General features: G+C 36.5%; 2 protein-coding genes across 2 annotated transcripts in view; one reads left to right on the forward strand and one right to left on the reverse strand.

The window, feature by feature from the left end:
- The window catches only part of LOC111512047 (probable multidrug resistance-associated protein lethal(2)03659), an 82323-nt gene that overhangs the window by 19592 nt on the left and 46894 nt on the right, over positions 1-15837 (reverse strand). The window contains 4 exon segments of the mRNA XM_074175013.1: positions 2236-2392; positions 6122-6552; positions 6910-7140; positions 9209-9296. Coding sequence (XP_074031114.1) covers positions 2236-2392; positions 6122-6552; positions 6910-7140; positions 9209-9291 — 902 coding nt within the window. The 5' untranslated portion in view covers positions 9292-9296.
- LOC111512014 (glycerophosphate oxidase 1) overlaps positions 14375-15837 on the forward strand; it is a 42204-nt gene continuing 40741 nt past the window's right edge. Inside the window, 1 exon segment of the mRNA XM_023168103.2 lies at positions 14375-14516. The gene's annotated coding sequence lies outside the window, so the exon portion shown is untranslated.

Consider the following 15837-nt stretch of genomic DNA (forward strand, 5'->3'; position numbering starts at 1 on the left):
ATCTGTATACTGTATACAAAACCAAACTGCCAAGTTTCATACTCGGTATGTTCAACAGACTACCCAGAGCAATATCAGCTGCTTCGCTTATTTTTGATGACATGGGAGGCGGAGGGTCTAGATGATGATTACGTCAGCAGTAGTTATTTACTTTTTCACACATATAGTAACTCACACATTGTTTGAGTTTGAAAAAGAAACGCTTAGAACCGAGTAGGGGAATTACCGGGCGATATTCACTTGCCTAAATTTTTCCGTCAAACTATTGTTTCATTTCAATACGATTTGAGGTATTGAATGCAAAGCTCGTTAATGTTTGTCAAGGTAAATCCACTTTCGCCAATGATAAATTGGTCGTTTCGAATAGACAAATAAAAAAAGCGATTTATTTCTAACAGGAGTACCCAGTTACATGAAATGCTATTATTACAGAGTATATATGGAATAAACATTAAAAATAATGAAATATTGACATGTATAGGAGTAAATGCTAAAACAAAGTATATATGAAATATTCATATACGTAGAATTTCAAAAAAGAATGGAAAATTGAGTATATAACACAAACTGTTACAAATCATGCAATGTAGCAGTACTGAAACAAATGTTATTTATAGTAGTATTAAAAGTGATTGTGGATACATGATACCAAGGCGTTCAGAGAGTTGAAATGAATATCGCAGTGTTCACAGATTTTACTGAAGCTACTGCACATAAAATTCAATGGTGATCGTAGCATAATATTTGTGCGTGATGCTTCGCAATGGTACTAAGAAATTGATCTCGTGTAAAAGAATCGTACTGTCAAAATTGTTTTTAAGTAATTTTTGCAGGAATATTATACCAAGGATAACTCTCCTATTTTCGAAAGATGTCATATCAAATCATGTCAACAAAATGTTATGATCGATGCCTCAACTTTTAGACATTAGTATTTTAGGAACTTCCTCTGCGCGCTCTCAATTGATGTTTTTTGTAGTCGTAAACTGCATTTCATAACAAAAAGCCATACTCTAACTTAGATCTGGCATACCTACGCAAAATAGAGCAATTTTGAGGTGGCAATACTTTTGAAGTTTTTGCGGTTATTGTAAATGAATCCATGTTCTGTGAATGTTAATTTACTGTCGTATGTTATACCAAGATCTCGTGTACGCGGTTGATTGTAGTATTATTGATTGAATAATCGTACATTAAAGTTCGCTTTTTTGTTGTAGATGATATTATTTTTCATTTGGATACGTTCAGTTGTAGACGATTATCATCACACCAAAGTTTGATTACATCTAATTCAAGTTGTACACGTTGGCCGATTCTATAATATAGTTTCAGGTCGTCTGCAAATAGTAGGCTAGGAATATTCAAAGAGGTTGCGAAATCATTAATGAAAATTAAAAATAAAAGAGGTCCAAGATTAGAACCTCGTGGAACCCCAGCTGTAACTACGTACTGAAACGATCTGAAAGATTCATATTCGATGAATTGTTTTCTGTTGCCTATATATAATTCAATTGGTATCAATTGAAGCAGTTGGTTAGAGAGTCCCAATTTTGTCAATTTGCTGAGAAGAACATAATGGTCTATTTGACCGAAGGCTTTTTGAAAGTCTGAATAAACAACATCGACTTGTTTTTGCTTGTCCAGGTACGTACAGAGATATTGATTTAAACATGCAAGATGTGTCATACATGATGTACGAAACCATGCTGGGTAGGAGAACAATTTTTCGAATATGAGAGTACATCACATTTTGCACGCATACCTCGAAGAGTTTAGAAAAGTTAAATCCAAGTTATACCAACAATTGTTCGAAAGTTTTGAAAAAATCTCATACGAATGCAAGTGTTATGGCCTGTTTATTGAAATTGATATATGTATCAAAAATTTCAAAGAAGTTTTTTTGTTCGTAATATTACTTGAGATTCATAAAATTTGTACCTTACTCTTTTGTTGAATATCGTGTCAATGAAGTTTGTTTAAATGAATATAATGTACGTTGAAGTCCAAGATCCTATCCTGTCCTGTATCAATTTATTATTTGTAAAATTAGAACTGCTGCTCATGAATCGTTAAAAAAACAGAAAAGGAACATTAAAAATGCATACAACAATGTTTACGTAATCGTGGGAGGGGAGTAAGAGCATACTTCTGCTAACAGGAGGGGGTAAATAATTGTAGTAAACAACAAAATAAACTGATCTTCTCAACAAACTAACTTTTGATCAAACTACTTACATTCTGGCTAGTTTCACCAACTTGGCGAAAGATTTTTCCCAGGCGTACAATTTTATCACTTGTATTCCAGAAATTATCTCATTCATTAGATGTACTCGTTCATCTGTACGCAGAGCTGTATTCAACCTATACTTGGAAGTCTTTTTACCAAGCCATGCTGAAAATAATAATGATGAATCGTCAGAGGCCAACAACAGCCTTCCAAACTTAAAAAATTATTCCAAAACGAGCAATTCTCCTAATAACCAGAAATGCAACACTCTTCTCGAGGCGAAAACTCTTCATCTCTAGAAGGCACCAACTTGGTTGGTGAAACGCGCGTCAAGAAAAGTATTGCATTATTTATTGTATGATTTTCACTATAAATTATAGTGAAAATCATACAATAAACTCTATTGATTAGTTTTTTAATATGAATTTTCATCAAGTATCGGCCAGTTCTATTCAATTACAAAAACCAATCCCGAGGCTGGACAGAAATGCTCACCTCAATCTATGGCGGTAGCTGAGGATGAACAAAACTGTCCACCCCAATCTACCACTTGGAATGAGGCTGGACATGGCATATCACCTCGTGATATAATACAAAGGCCAAGGCGTGAGCGCATTTGCGGCGCCGATACCAAAAGAAGAAAGAGAGCGATAGAGGCAGGAGTGTCAGCAACTATACATGCACCCTCCTCGTCCCCCACTCCAACAGCAAGGGCACTTCCTGCGACGGACGCCAAGAGCTCCGCTTTGAATAAAAGCAAGGAACCGGCTGCCCCTCCAGGAAAGCACCACCACGGAGGAAATCCCAACCTGGTTGGAGAAGTCCCGCAACGACAGTAAGGTCGCTGCACCTTCCAAAACCTTCACGAAGGCCACCGTGAGACACCTCAAGGTTGCCAAAGAGAGTGTGAGTTCGGCGAGTCTTGGCCTTCACCTGCCGATCTAGAGGATATGTCTCCTAGTGACCTGTCCATCTTCCTGAAAAGGACAGAATGGAAGATGACCTAGGAGGACTCCTCGGGAAGCCACATGGGTTACATCTGGCCTAAGTGCTGTGGATCTACAGTCACCCTCCCTACTCTACAGATACAGATACCTTTTTGATGATCATGTAAAGCCAAAAGAAGTTATAGCACATGAATATTGCCAATACTTTTATAAGTTAGCGTTTTACTTTTTCATCTTCAAACATTGCCAGAGCCAAACGCTTTTTTTCACAAATATTAATAATTCCAAAACTGTCACTCTCATTTCAATTTTTTCAATTATAATTTCAAATTTTGAAAAGTGACTTGGGGTATAACTGAATATTACGTTTACTTAACAGCACTAACTGGTACAACGCTTTTGTTTTCGAAATATAAATTTGACAATTTCTCAAAGTTGTTAGGGAGGTGGCTGAAAGCACCGGGTATCCATCAAACAGATTGGATTAATTAATTTGAAGACAAAAATTCTGGGAGTATCTTCGTAATGCCACGACTTTTCAAAAAGAGAAAGATTCAAAATTCATAGTGTTTCCTGATGAACCCAAATACATCAATGAAAACATTCAAAAAATTGAATAAAAAGTGGCTTTCAAAATTGCACGTACACTTCAACAAGTGTTGTGTAGTCCGAAAGATAAGACGTTGGTAAAAGAAAAGTCTGAGATTTACGAAATGAGTTGCGAGGATTGTGATTAGAAATATGTTGGTCAAACCAAACGGACTATATTAGCTCGCTACAAGGAACATGTTTCGCATGTTCGGTTTCATAGACTGGAGAAATCTAGTGTCCCTCAACATGCCATAAAGAACGACCATAGAATAAGTGTGAAATGTTTAAAATTGTTGATACCGATACATGACAACAGATTTCTGAATGCCTTCGGAAGCCTGGAAATCGAAAAGTCTGGAATGAGTTGTATAAAATAGCGACAAAGGTTCTATTCCGAACAGCCCTCTGTTTGGTATTATATGTAAGAATTCTAAGTGAAAAACAGATAAGTCAGAGAAAAAATGTTGAGGATAGTCACTAACATACAGGAAATACATAACAAATCAGAGTAATGAATTGATTGAGGCTTTTCGCGGCCAAGATTTTCAGTGTTACGATCTTCGTTCGGGTTTGAAGGCCGTCGAGGTTTGGAACTGTATCCTAACATTTCGCCAGCACGAATGGCTGGCTTCTTCAAATGTCTATTCATCCTAATGGTTCACCGATGATTCGTGATTTCTAGTTCGTATGCTGTATTTATGTTGACACAGGTAGCCCGCCTTTCTAGTTGGTGCGTTGTTTCTGACCGAAGTGTTATCACCTGTCACATTGCGTTGCAATGCTGACACCTTAGCATCTTTGGCTGAAGTGTAGGTTTATGGATTTCTATGGCTTCCCGTACAAGTAGACTGTGGTATCCCTGATCGGGTGCAAGTAGTTTTACATCTTCAAACAGTATCGTATGATCTCCTCCACTAAACGCGTGTTTCGCTACTGCCGATTTTTCTATTTGACCCAGTCTACAGTTTCTCCGATGTTTATTTAGCCTTGTACCCATGGATCTCTTAGTAGTACCGATATAAACTTTTCCGCAGGTGCATGGTATACGGTATATCCCCGAGCTGATAGGGGATCTTTTTTGTCTTTCGCAGATCTAAGGCTTTGTTGTATTTTCCTGGTGGGCTTGAACACTGGATTTGAAACCTTGAACAGGATTTTTCCGATTCTATCTGTTACCCTTGGGATATAGGGTAGGAACGCAAGTTCAACCATCAAAGTTTCCTTCCTATTTTGACTTGTAGAGGTCTTGAAGATGTTCCAATTCTTTTTGTAGGTGTCCCGGTTCACATATTCTACGGGCACGTCCGCCAGTAACAACGCACCAACTAGAAAGCAGGCTACCTGTGTAAAAACAGCTCACGAACTAGAAATCACGAGTCATCGGTGAACCATCAGGATGAATGGACCTCTGAAGAAGCCAGCCAATCGTGCTGGCGGAACGTTAGGATACAGTTCCAAACCACAATGGCCTACAAACCCGAACGAAGATCGTAACACTGAAAATCATAGTAATACTATCCGTTGTGGTTAGGTACTACTAACAGGTAGTAGTTAGGCCACTAGCATATACAATCTCTAAGATAGCAGTGGAATTTAGTCATTATGAACTCCTGAAGACGCTAACTTGGTTAGCGAAACGCGCTTTGAGAGACCGTAATTATGTTCTGGTGTTAGGAAAGTTTTCTCAAGGTTTACAAAAAATAGTCGAAGTAGATCTCCTGTGTCACATTCCAGGGAGATGCCCTCCCATGGCTGCAGGGTACTAACTTTGCCCACCAGTAAGCAGACCTGCTTAGGTAACCCATAGTCATAAACGCCAGAATAATCAGCTATGGAATTCTATCTGGGCACCATCTTCTGGAAATTTCTCCATATCGGCTTCAATGGCATACTGACAACTCCACTTTATTGGTCAACATTGAAGATGTGGAATGTTCAAACTGCGCGTTTTTACCCTCAATTACAGCAGCAACCTTCACATACCTGACCATTGAATTTGGCAAATTTGGACTTTTTTGCTTCCAATTTAGGTAAATAATCGTTTGAGAGTAAGAATTTGCTGACCTGCTTGAGAAAAATGTGTGTTTTTTCTTCACTCCGGCTGCAGAGCAGACTGATGAGAAATCCTTCTCTTGGAAAAACGACTGAGTCGCTTTCTGGCTGCATCATCAGGCCTTCTGGGTTTCCCAGCAGCATCAGGATTTGTAAGCTGAGAATCTCTACAACTGGGGTAGTTTAGTCGACTTCTGACGTTAATCCCCTCCGTGGACTCAGGTTCAATTCTTTGGTTATTTGAGAGTCCACAGGAGGGTTTCATGAGCAGATCTTCCATAGAAAAGATATAATTTTTACTTACATTGAAACGGAACAGAAACTAAGAGAAATATAGCTCCGATCAGTCCGGTGTATCCAATACTGAAGTAACACAAAATCATAACAACCAACGTCTCTATAGGTCCTATTAGCAAATTGTGCATAAAATGGATAGCCTGATCAAATGTTCCCACATCGTTGGTCAGTAGATTGACTATTTGTCCGATTGTGGTCTCAGCAAGAGCGGATTTGTTCAATCTGAGAGATTTCCTGTACACGAGAGAACAACATGCAATTCTTATCTTCATGCTCACTTGCATAATCTGGAATTGGAAGGTGTGTATAAGGAACACATTTATTATTAACGACAGGACAATAAGTCCTGAGTATTTATACAGATATTTCTGGTTTTCTGCAACTTGGTTTCCATCGTACAATGTGAGAAGCATTGATATCAGCATAGGTTGGCTCAACCTGTGGATAAAGCAACAATATCAGATTTTTACTCCGTATAAAATATCGCTAACACATTATATCCCTTTGTGAGTGTTAAAACTATTTTATTAGTTTGTTGACCGTGATTTGCAGGTGTTAGTGCCAGTCGTTTTGTCTACAAGTGCATTATATATTATATAAGGCAGTCTATCAACTAGAGCTATGCGGACAACTAGACCACATTTTCTGTGGCCTCATTACATTTGATAATGTCTACCTTAGTTGTGACGAAATTTCAGGCATGAAAATATGTAGACTACGGCCAACAAAAGCCGAAAATAGCTTCGTTTCAGTTATTTCCCAACTCTTCGACAACCTGTGTTTAAAAATCCTCACCTAATTATCTCAGTAACAAATACAATGATCCACAGCACAACAATTTCGAAGAGAAATACGCTACAGAGAGCTTTGACGAAGGAAGGATTTTTCCTATGCTCAACCTGGTACTGCCAAGCTGCTTCCAATCGCTCTCCAAGCTTTCCGGAATCATGTATATATCTATGACTATATATATCATCTTCAGTCAGTTCTCTTTTGTAGCCTTTCACAAAGTAGGGTAATGTAAATCTGAAAAATTTAGGTAACTGTGGAAAACAAAATATATGACGACGTGTTTGAATATTTGAAATTTTCATAACTTTATTTTGCATACACATTTTTAGTAATATAGCTATAGAATTTGTATGACATTTCTTATTTGAGCAGGTCCATTCTGACGATTTTACGACCTCATGCCCATTTTACACAGAATGAACGCCGTGTCTCTGCCAGACGTCGATTCTGTGTGAATTGGGCCACTTTTGCCATCATCCAATCCACAAATCAGCAGGAAATTCAAATCAGTAGATAAAGAAGCTTATTCCGAGCACAAAATCCCATGTATTTTCTCATGGTGCTAAATTTTTTGCAATCACATATGCAAAACAACTAATTTTCAAATGTGATTGCCGACTGCTTCGGCAACTGATTTTTCTTTATTTTCAGTATTTCAATATTAATCACAAAAAGGATTTGAAGCTTCATAACTTCTATTTTATATATGCAAGCGTTTTCGATAGCTGGCTGTGCTGTCATCTTCAAGGCTCTACTAAAACTGAACGTTTCATCCTCTTCAGGTACTGTAGGTAAATTTGCCTGTATTTGGGTTACATCAGGTAATATCATTTGTGTGGGATTTTCTCTAAGTTCACTGTTTCTAGGAATATGTATTGTTTTGTGTGATATATTGAATGATAGGTCTTGATGTGTTTTGATTCGTATTTGTTCCTCGATAAGTGAATTATGTATGTTAAGTTTATGGATATATAAATTTTCCCAGATATCCATACGATTTCCTTCATTGACTTGTTCTATGAGTTTTATGTTCTCTGGTAGGGGAAAGTTATGTTTGTTCTGTATGGCGTGGGTTGCGAGGTTTGATTTATATATTATTGGGTTTATATATGTCTTTTTTGCTCGTCGTACCTTCGGATCAGTTTTCTCTTGGTTTGGTCGATATTGAACATCAACATCATACAAGCCAAACACGAAAATAACACCAAAAATAAACAGCTTTGAAAAAGAAGAAGACAAAGACCTAAACGGGGTGTATAGCATACAATGCTCGGACCCGTTAAACCAACATATTTTTTCCAAATGATGTATTTTGAAACACCCTGTACACATTGAGGAATCGCACGTTGAAACGTTACAGCCTCGTTGAACTGACATATTTTTTCTCGAATGATGCATTTTGACGCACCCTGTATACTCCACCTAATGTCTCTTACATTGCCACCATAATTTTTCTTCAATGATGTATTTTGAGACACCCTGTAGACTCCATCGAATGTCTACTGCCATGTTTTTTTATTCAATTTGATTTTTCATTAACCACGTCGATGACACCCGACAAAACAACATAAATATCAACAATTCGCAATTATTACCTGGTTGGTGTCGAGGCTAAGAACAAAGACCAGGCTGACGACCTGGATTCTATTCTCATACCGGTAAATTTTCTATCCTTCTCTGCATCGATTACGTCACGCGTTTCTCTCTCGCACTCACTAAAGTCTCTCCTTATGGATGTTCCAGAAGGTTCCGATCGGATGTCGTGAAAATTGCAAAAAACTTAGCGTCTCTCATAGAATTCATGGGATTTTGTGCACGGAACAAGCGTGTTCATATAGTGATTTGAGTTTATCGCTGTACACAAGGTAGCTTCTGATTGGTCGGCTGGATGACGGCAAAAGTTCTAAGGCCCAATTTACACTGGACGTCAGGCAGAGATCAGGCGTCAATTCTGTGTGAAATGGGGCCTTAGGTCGTGGAATCGCCAGAATGGACCTGCCCTAATTTTCACGTGTTTTTTCATTAGGAATGTCATAGAACTTCTATAGCTATATTACTATTTTTCAATTCTGAATTTTGCCGCATAACTGATTTTTCAATTGAATTCATAATTGTGAAAATAAACATGTGAATGCATTTACATATTAATAGATTTCAATACTTTTCAGAATTTTCAAATGTTTCATACTTTTCTAGAAAGTTTGAATTCCCGCCTTAAATAAAAGTTACTGAAGAAGAAACGGTTTTGGTAGTTTGCAGTGTAGTTCTTTTCGAACACATAAACTCGACAAAAAATACCTACAGAAAAAATAACTTTGAAATGAAGTTGGCTCTATCGTAGGGATTCTTCTTTTTGTATCTTTCATCTGCCTTCACTTCCTCCATTTTTTCTGTGAAAGAAAAGCACCAATTAAAAATGGAATACCATGTTCGGACAAAAATTAATAAAAATCGATGAGAAATATGGTTATTTGATTACAAGTAGGTATATTTTTTCGCACTGAGCGTATACACTTTAGGAAGATTAGAAAAAAGTCCTATTAAAACTGAATTCGACTCTTTCACCAAAAAATCTTCAGTTATCAAAAATTGCGGTAAATTGAGAGGCACTCCAATACACATTGTGAATGACTTGACATAAACAGAGAGAGGAGGGAAAAATCATACGAAAGCACCTTTATTTTGCAAAACAAAACAATGAAAATAATTGTTACATCAGAAACGATAAACTGATTGTTAATAATAAAGTGTATACGGTAGCTGAATTTGAAACATTTGCATATACCGAATCATTTCAAAGAAAACCTTCTAGCGATCCAGGAACGCCCGTTGCCAGTAACTCTAGACAACCATTTCAAGAAAGCGTACCTTTGGAAATACAGCCGTCTCGAAAAAAAAAACGGAAACTGGAAAAACTAACGGACTTCCGGAATATTTCAACTTCAAAACAAGTTTCAGACAAGAAACTTGTTAAGGAACGTACAACTGACAGGCCCGTTACTAGACATAACTCTATATCTAAGAATAAATAAATATCATAATATTAATATCGTTTGGTTATACTTTTGATTCAAACTTTACTGGTTAGTTAACTGTTAATTTTTCTGTTTATTTTTCAAAATATGGATAGTTTTATAAGAGATTTTGTGAGCAATGTACCAGATACTATTATATGTCAATCTGTTACGGAGTACGGAAAAGAAATGAAAATCGAAGCAAATTTCAGAGTCTTACATATAAACATTCGAAGCTTGGCAAAATTTTTTAAAGATTTTGTAATATTTCTAAGTAACTTCAATATAAATATCGATATCATCGTTCTTACTGAGACGTGGAAAATACAAGACGTTAGTTTATACAACTTAAATGGTTACAACTTAATATACAGCGAAGGCGAACTCAACCAGAACGATGGGGTCGTAGTTTACATCAGAGATAGTTATAACTATCACTTTGAACTTTGTGAAATATACGAGGTAACTGCTGTTAAAGTTACTATCAAACTACCTGAAAACTATTTAAGAATAACTTGCGCTTATAGATCTCCCTCTTCCTGTCCTTATGCTTTCAACTAAAACCTTGAAGAATATATGAAAAACCATATTAATGAAAACCACCAAAATATAATTTTGGGTGATTTGAATATCAACTTACTATATGAAAATGATGTAACTCAAGAGTATGTCAATATTCTCAACAAATTTGATTTTGTCTCCACTATTAACGAAATTACTAGAGCACAAGAAAACTCTGTTAGTTGCTTGGACCATTTCTTAATTAGTAATGTACATAACAACGTGTCTCCTTTTCTGCTGAATACTCACATCACAGATCACTTCACGACTATGATTGAATTCACAACCGATAAGAACCTGAACAGAGAGAAATTCAACAGTAAGAAAATAGTGGACCATCACAAACTCGAAATATTAATGAAAAGTGAAAAGTGGGACAACTTCTATGCAACCGAGGACATAAAATCAGCAACTGATTTATTCATAAAAAAAATAAATGAAATATTGAATGCTAGTACAAAAGAGGTGAAAAATAAAATACAAAAAAAGAGAAAACCTTGGATAACCTCAGCTCTAATAAACTCTGTTTACTAGAGCTGTATATGTATAGTATATATATATATATATATATATATACTATAAGTCCAAATAAGATGTGGTACAAATACATTATTTAAATATAAATAGAAAAAATAGGAAAAATATGAATCACCAGCTTGCTTAGAAACAATAAACAAGGAGAGGTAACAAGGACATTTTGAAATAAAGTTTTCAAAAGAAATACGATCGCTCATTGCTTACTTCAAGTGTAAATTCGTCTACTGTGTAAAAACCCTTTTCTGATAAATAACGTTTCAATTTTTTTTGAAGATATGAGGAGACAGAGTCTTTATATCGTTTGGCAGTAAATTATACATTCGAATGCCGGCATATTTAGGAGACTTTTCATATTTTGCGTGATGGTGTTTTCGTGTTATGATCATATTTTTTCTTCTTATATTATAGCTATGCATCTCTGTTTTTATTTGGAAAAGTTATTTATTTTCATGTACATATGTCAATGTTTTTAAAATGTACAGACTTGCAACTGTCAATATTTTATTTTGTTTGAATATATTTCTACATGAAGTTCTAAAGTCTAAATTAAATATAAACCTCAGCAGTGCTTTTTGTTTTATAAAAATCCTGTCTGATCCAGTAGCTAGTCCCCAGACCGAAATGTTCTGATACATGATCGAGTGAAATTTGGCATAATAAACTGATATCAGTGAATTCGTATCTAACTTGCACTTAAGAGATTTTATCAGATAGTATGATTGATTCAATTTCTTACACATATAATCTAAATGTTCTTGTCATGTGAGGAGTGAGTCAACCATAGTTCCTAAGAATAGCGTCCGTCATTGAAACGGAAAGAAAAACAATCACTTTTTATCATACAGTATTATTTCACGCAATAACGATACCTCCTGATTTTCCAATTCGATACTTTGTCATAACGTACAATTTCCCGTTCGGATGCAAGAAAAATCAACTGTGTACAATTATCTTTGTTAAAAACCGTACTTCATACGGACTGGGATTTTTCTGACTCATACCGGTAGTGTCTCAACGAGAACGATATCTTATTACAGACCAGTCAACGTATCATACATTTAATGAATATTAATTATCAATGTATCCTATATTTTTGGTTGAAATTTGCTACAGTTATTTGAAGTAATGAGGCGCTTATTTAGCTCTAACTAGGTCTATTAGTTCAAGTGTAGTCTCAGTGGGCACCACAGTCAAGAATATTGGGACTGCCACTGACTCGCGGTAGTAAAATTTTTCATGATGAAATACTGCTAATTAACAACTCTGACTTTCACTGATATGACAACACTATCACTGTCAGCTGGTCTCCAAAGGTTAGGTCGAAAGTGAGTGGGTCTATTCGACCCTCCACCGTTACCCGCAAGGGTTTATTGTGGCTCACACTCATTCACACTCGACCAAATAAGCCCAGCTTCATCATGAAGCCGATTAGTTTGTATGGTGAGTGGTCTTTCAGGTTAGATGGTGAGAGTATCGGCTCTGCTAACCTCTAAAAACCTAATTCAGTCCCAGCGGGACAGGCACAGAGTATGTGCTCTGCTGTTTGATCATTTACCAAACAGAGACGATACACACTGTCTTCCGACAGTTCGAGTCTTTGCATATGATGACTCAAATGACAGTGACCTGTAAGAAGGCCTGTAAGACATCGTAGTCCATCTCTACTGTAGTCCAACAACTGTTTGGTATCAAGCTTCGAAGGGTGAATACACGCCTTGGAGTAAGCCAATCCTGGAAGATTCTGCCAGAAGTCCATAATTGTTCTTGCCATTCAGGTGTTCAATCTTTGTTTGGCAAAGCCTAAAGCGATGCCAGTGACAGGTTCTGGTCCGATCTGAGAAAATTAAAAACTATAGAAAAAGTATGTGGCTTTTTCTTCAATATTGTTGACTGTAGTGTCCACTTAGACGCCACTACAAATAACTGCAAATTTCAACCAAATCGGTGTAAGAATATTTATGATATTTTATATGTACTGTTATTTGTTTAGAACTTCGACGCCCTGTATCTCAGAAACGAAGCAACTCATACATGAATATGTTCATAGGAAATTTTTTCTTTAAATGACCTAACGAGTCACCCTGTGAAGTTCCGTACCGTAGTTAGGAAATATCCTGTGTAACATTGAAGTCTTAGAAATGAATATTTCATTCGAATCAGTAGAGCGAAGGATTAGAAAATCTCAGAAAATTGGAAAAAATCGAAATGACAGTGGTTAGCTCAAGCAACATTTTGGGAATTGTTCAAAAATGTGAAATTTGACAGGGTTGAGTGCACTTAACAAAAGGAAAAAGGCTATTTTTTACACGCTTCATATTAGCTTCACCGTATGTATATATGTATGCATGTTTGTTTGTAACTCTGAAGCTCGGGATCTGTATTTGACAGAATTATCGACATTACGGCTTGATCTATTCACGGGCAAATGACGCTGTTCGTAACCTCCTTGATATATCGACATTATTGCTTGGTCTATTCGCGGGTAGATGGCGCTGTACGTAATCTCTTTGATATAATTCTAACTCACTTCACATGTATTTCTTCTTTTGCAAAAAGTATTTTTTTTTATTAACACGCGCGCCTGCTGCCTTATTTGTAACCCTCCTTTGCGCGCCTGCTGCCTTGGGCTTGGTAGCTGATTTTCAGGCTCCCTCTCCGAAATCGGAAAATATCAATGGTCATTCTTCTAAACAATATACGGCTGATTGATCACAAAGTTTAGATAAAATAATATAGTTTAAAAAACTAAAAAACACGCTTTTATAGCAAACGAAAATAAAAAATGAAGAATAAATATAGTTTAAAAAACTAAAAAACACGCTTTTGAAGAACATCGAACTAAAAAATTGTATTTTTTTCAATGAGCTTAAAACAATAACGAAAGATAAATAATAGTATCATTGTGAGAAAAGCTTGAACGCTTTTTGCCATATTTTTGTATATCAAGCGCTCGTCGCTTTTTTCACAATAATACTAGTATTTTTTGTTCATTATTGTTTTAAGCTTATTAAAAAAAAATATTTTCAACTTTTTAGTTCGATATTCTCTAAAAGCGTGTTTTTTGAATTACATTTATTACTATAGATCACAAATTGACTGCGCAATTGAATTTTGAATAAATCTATTAATAAAAAAACTTCCATGTGTTGAGGACTTTATGTGTGACAATGTGTGTAAGTTTGTATTTTACTGCTTATGATATTGATAACTTGTGTAATTTTCCATCGCCTCAAGTGTATCTCAATCTTCCGCTAGTAATTCCTATCCTATTGCCATCATTCACTGGTCTATAAGATCGATATCTCGGCAAGTTCCGCCGCATTTGATGTTTGCAGCAGACAAAACAATTGCGCGAACTCCTAGTCCTGCTACTACGTAAGTATCGCAATCACACTCTCCTGCTGTGACTTTCCTGCTCATGCGAGTCTACGCCTATGTGTGTGAGTGCGCGGACCAGGGTCGATTTTTTTATAACCTACAAAGATATGAACTGAAAAAGTGAGTTTTTTGAATTAACCCCCTGTGCATTAATCGTTGTAAATCGAAAATTGTGTGTGTTGGATGTGTCGGTGTAATTATTAGTCATGACACGCATCTAGGAGGTTTGACATTGAAGCTAGGACTATTTTTAAATGATTCAATTATTAGGTAAAGGATAAAACAATGCGTAAGCGTGGAATTTTGCCTCGCGAATTTGGGAGATGTGTAGTTTCACGTGAATGAATAGTGTTCGCTAGGAACTATCATCAGGTGAAGTCTACTTACGTAACAATTGAAGGTTTTTTGATGCCGAAGTGACATTGACCGCTAAATTCATTCGATACAGTTAGTCTGGTACGATCTAGTAGGGATCATTCACCAAAATTAAACCTCAAAGTCGAATAGTATATTATTAAATAGTGTCTGAAAACTGTTTCTAGGTGAGATACATACGTAGGTACTATGAAATAGTACCAGAACCTGTCATTGGCATCGCTTTACGCTTTGCCAAACAAAGATTGAACACCTGGATGGCAAGAAGATTTATCAACTTCCACAAAATCTGCCAGGATTGGCTCACAAGGCGTTTATTCACCCTTCGAAGCTTGAAATCAGACAGTTGTTGAACTACAATAGGAATATCTAACATGCCTTCTCACAGGTCACTGTCGTCTGGCTCATCATATGCAGAGACTCGGACTGTGGAAAGACAGTGGGTGTCGCCTCTGTTTGGAAAATGATGAAACAGCAGAGCACATACTTTGTGCTTGCCCCGCTGAGGGCTGAATCAGGTTTGAGAGTTTGGCAGAGCCGCACTCCTACCATTAATATCTACAAGAATCAGAACACAAAATAAGAAAGATTATATCAACATCCTACACACATGTGATAAAGGGAAGCAAATGAATTTGTTGGAAGCCACGAAAATTATTAAATCAATTAAAAACCCAAAATATATTCTCGATTTATGTAGGTCTCCACTTTTGACTTTATAAGTTTGAAAACCCCGGTAATTTGTATGATCTCCAGTGTTGAATTATGTAGTTGGCACCCTTGTTCATTTAACCACTCCTCCTTCTAGCTTACCTACAAACTCTCTACATAACCTCGTTTTCAGATTTCAAATGTACTTACTTGATAATGGGATAAAACCCGAAACCGGTCGTTAAAATAAAATAACTAGTGGAAATTAGACAATTAGACAAAAATTTATCTTGCATAAATTCCTGTCGAATATTATTCAATATCCAGCGTGGCATCAGCCTGGGAGGTAGTTGTTTTCCGGCGGGCATTCCCCAGAACCTACGGTATAGATAGTTTGGAGATTTGAATATTTCGA

The sequence above is a fragment of the Leptinotarsa decemlineata genome, unplaced genomic scaffold (genome assembly GCF_025532065.1).
Source record: "Leptinotarsa decemlineata unplaced genomic scaffold, Ldec_3_MD MMD2_tig00000882_RagTag_RagTag, whole genome shotgun sequence".
Classification (NCBI taxonomy): domain Eukaryota; kingdom Metazoa; phylum Arthropoda; class Insecta; order Coleoptera; family Chrysomelidae; genus Leptinotarsa; species Leptinotarsa decemlineata.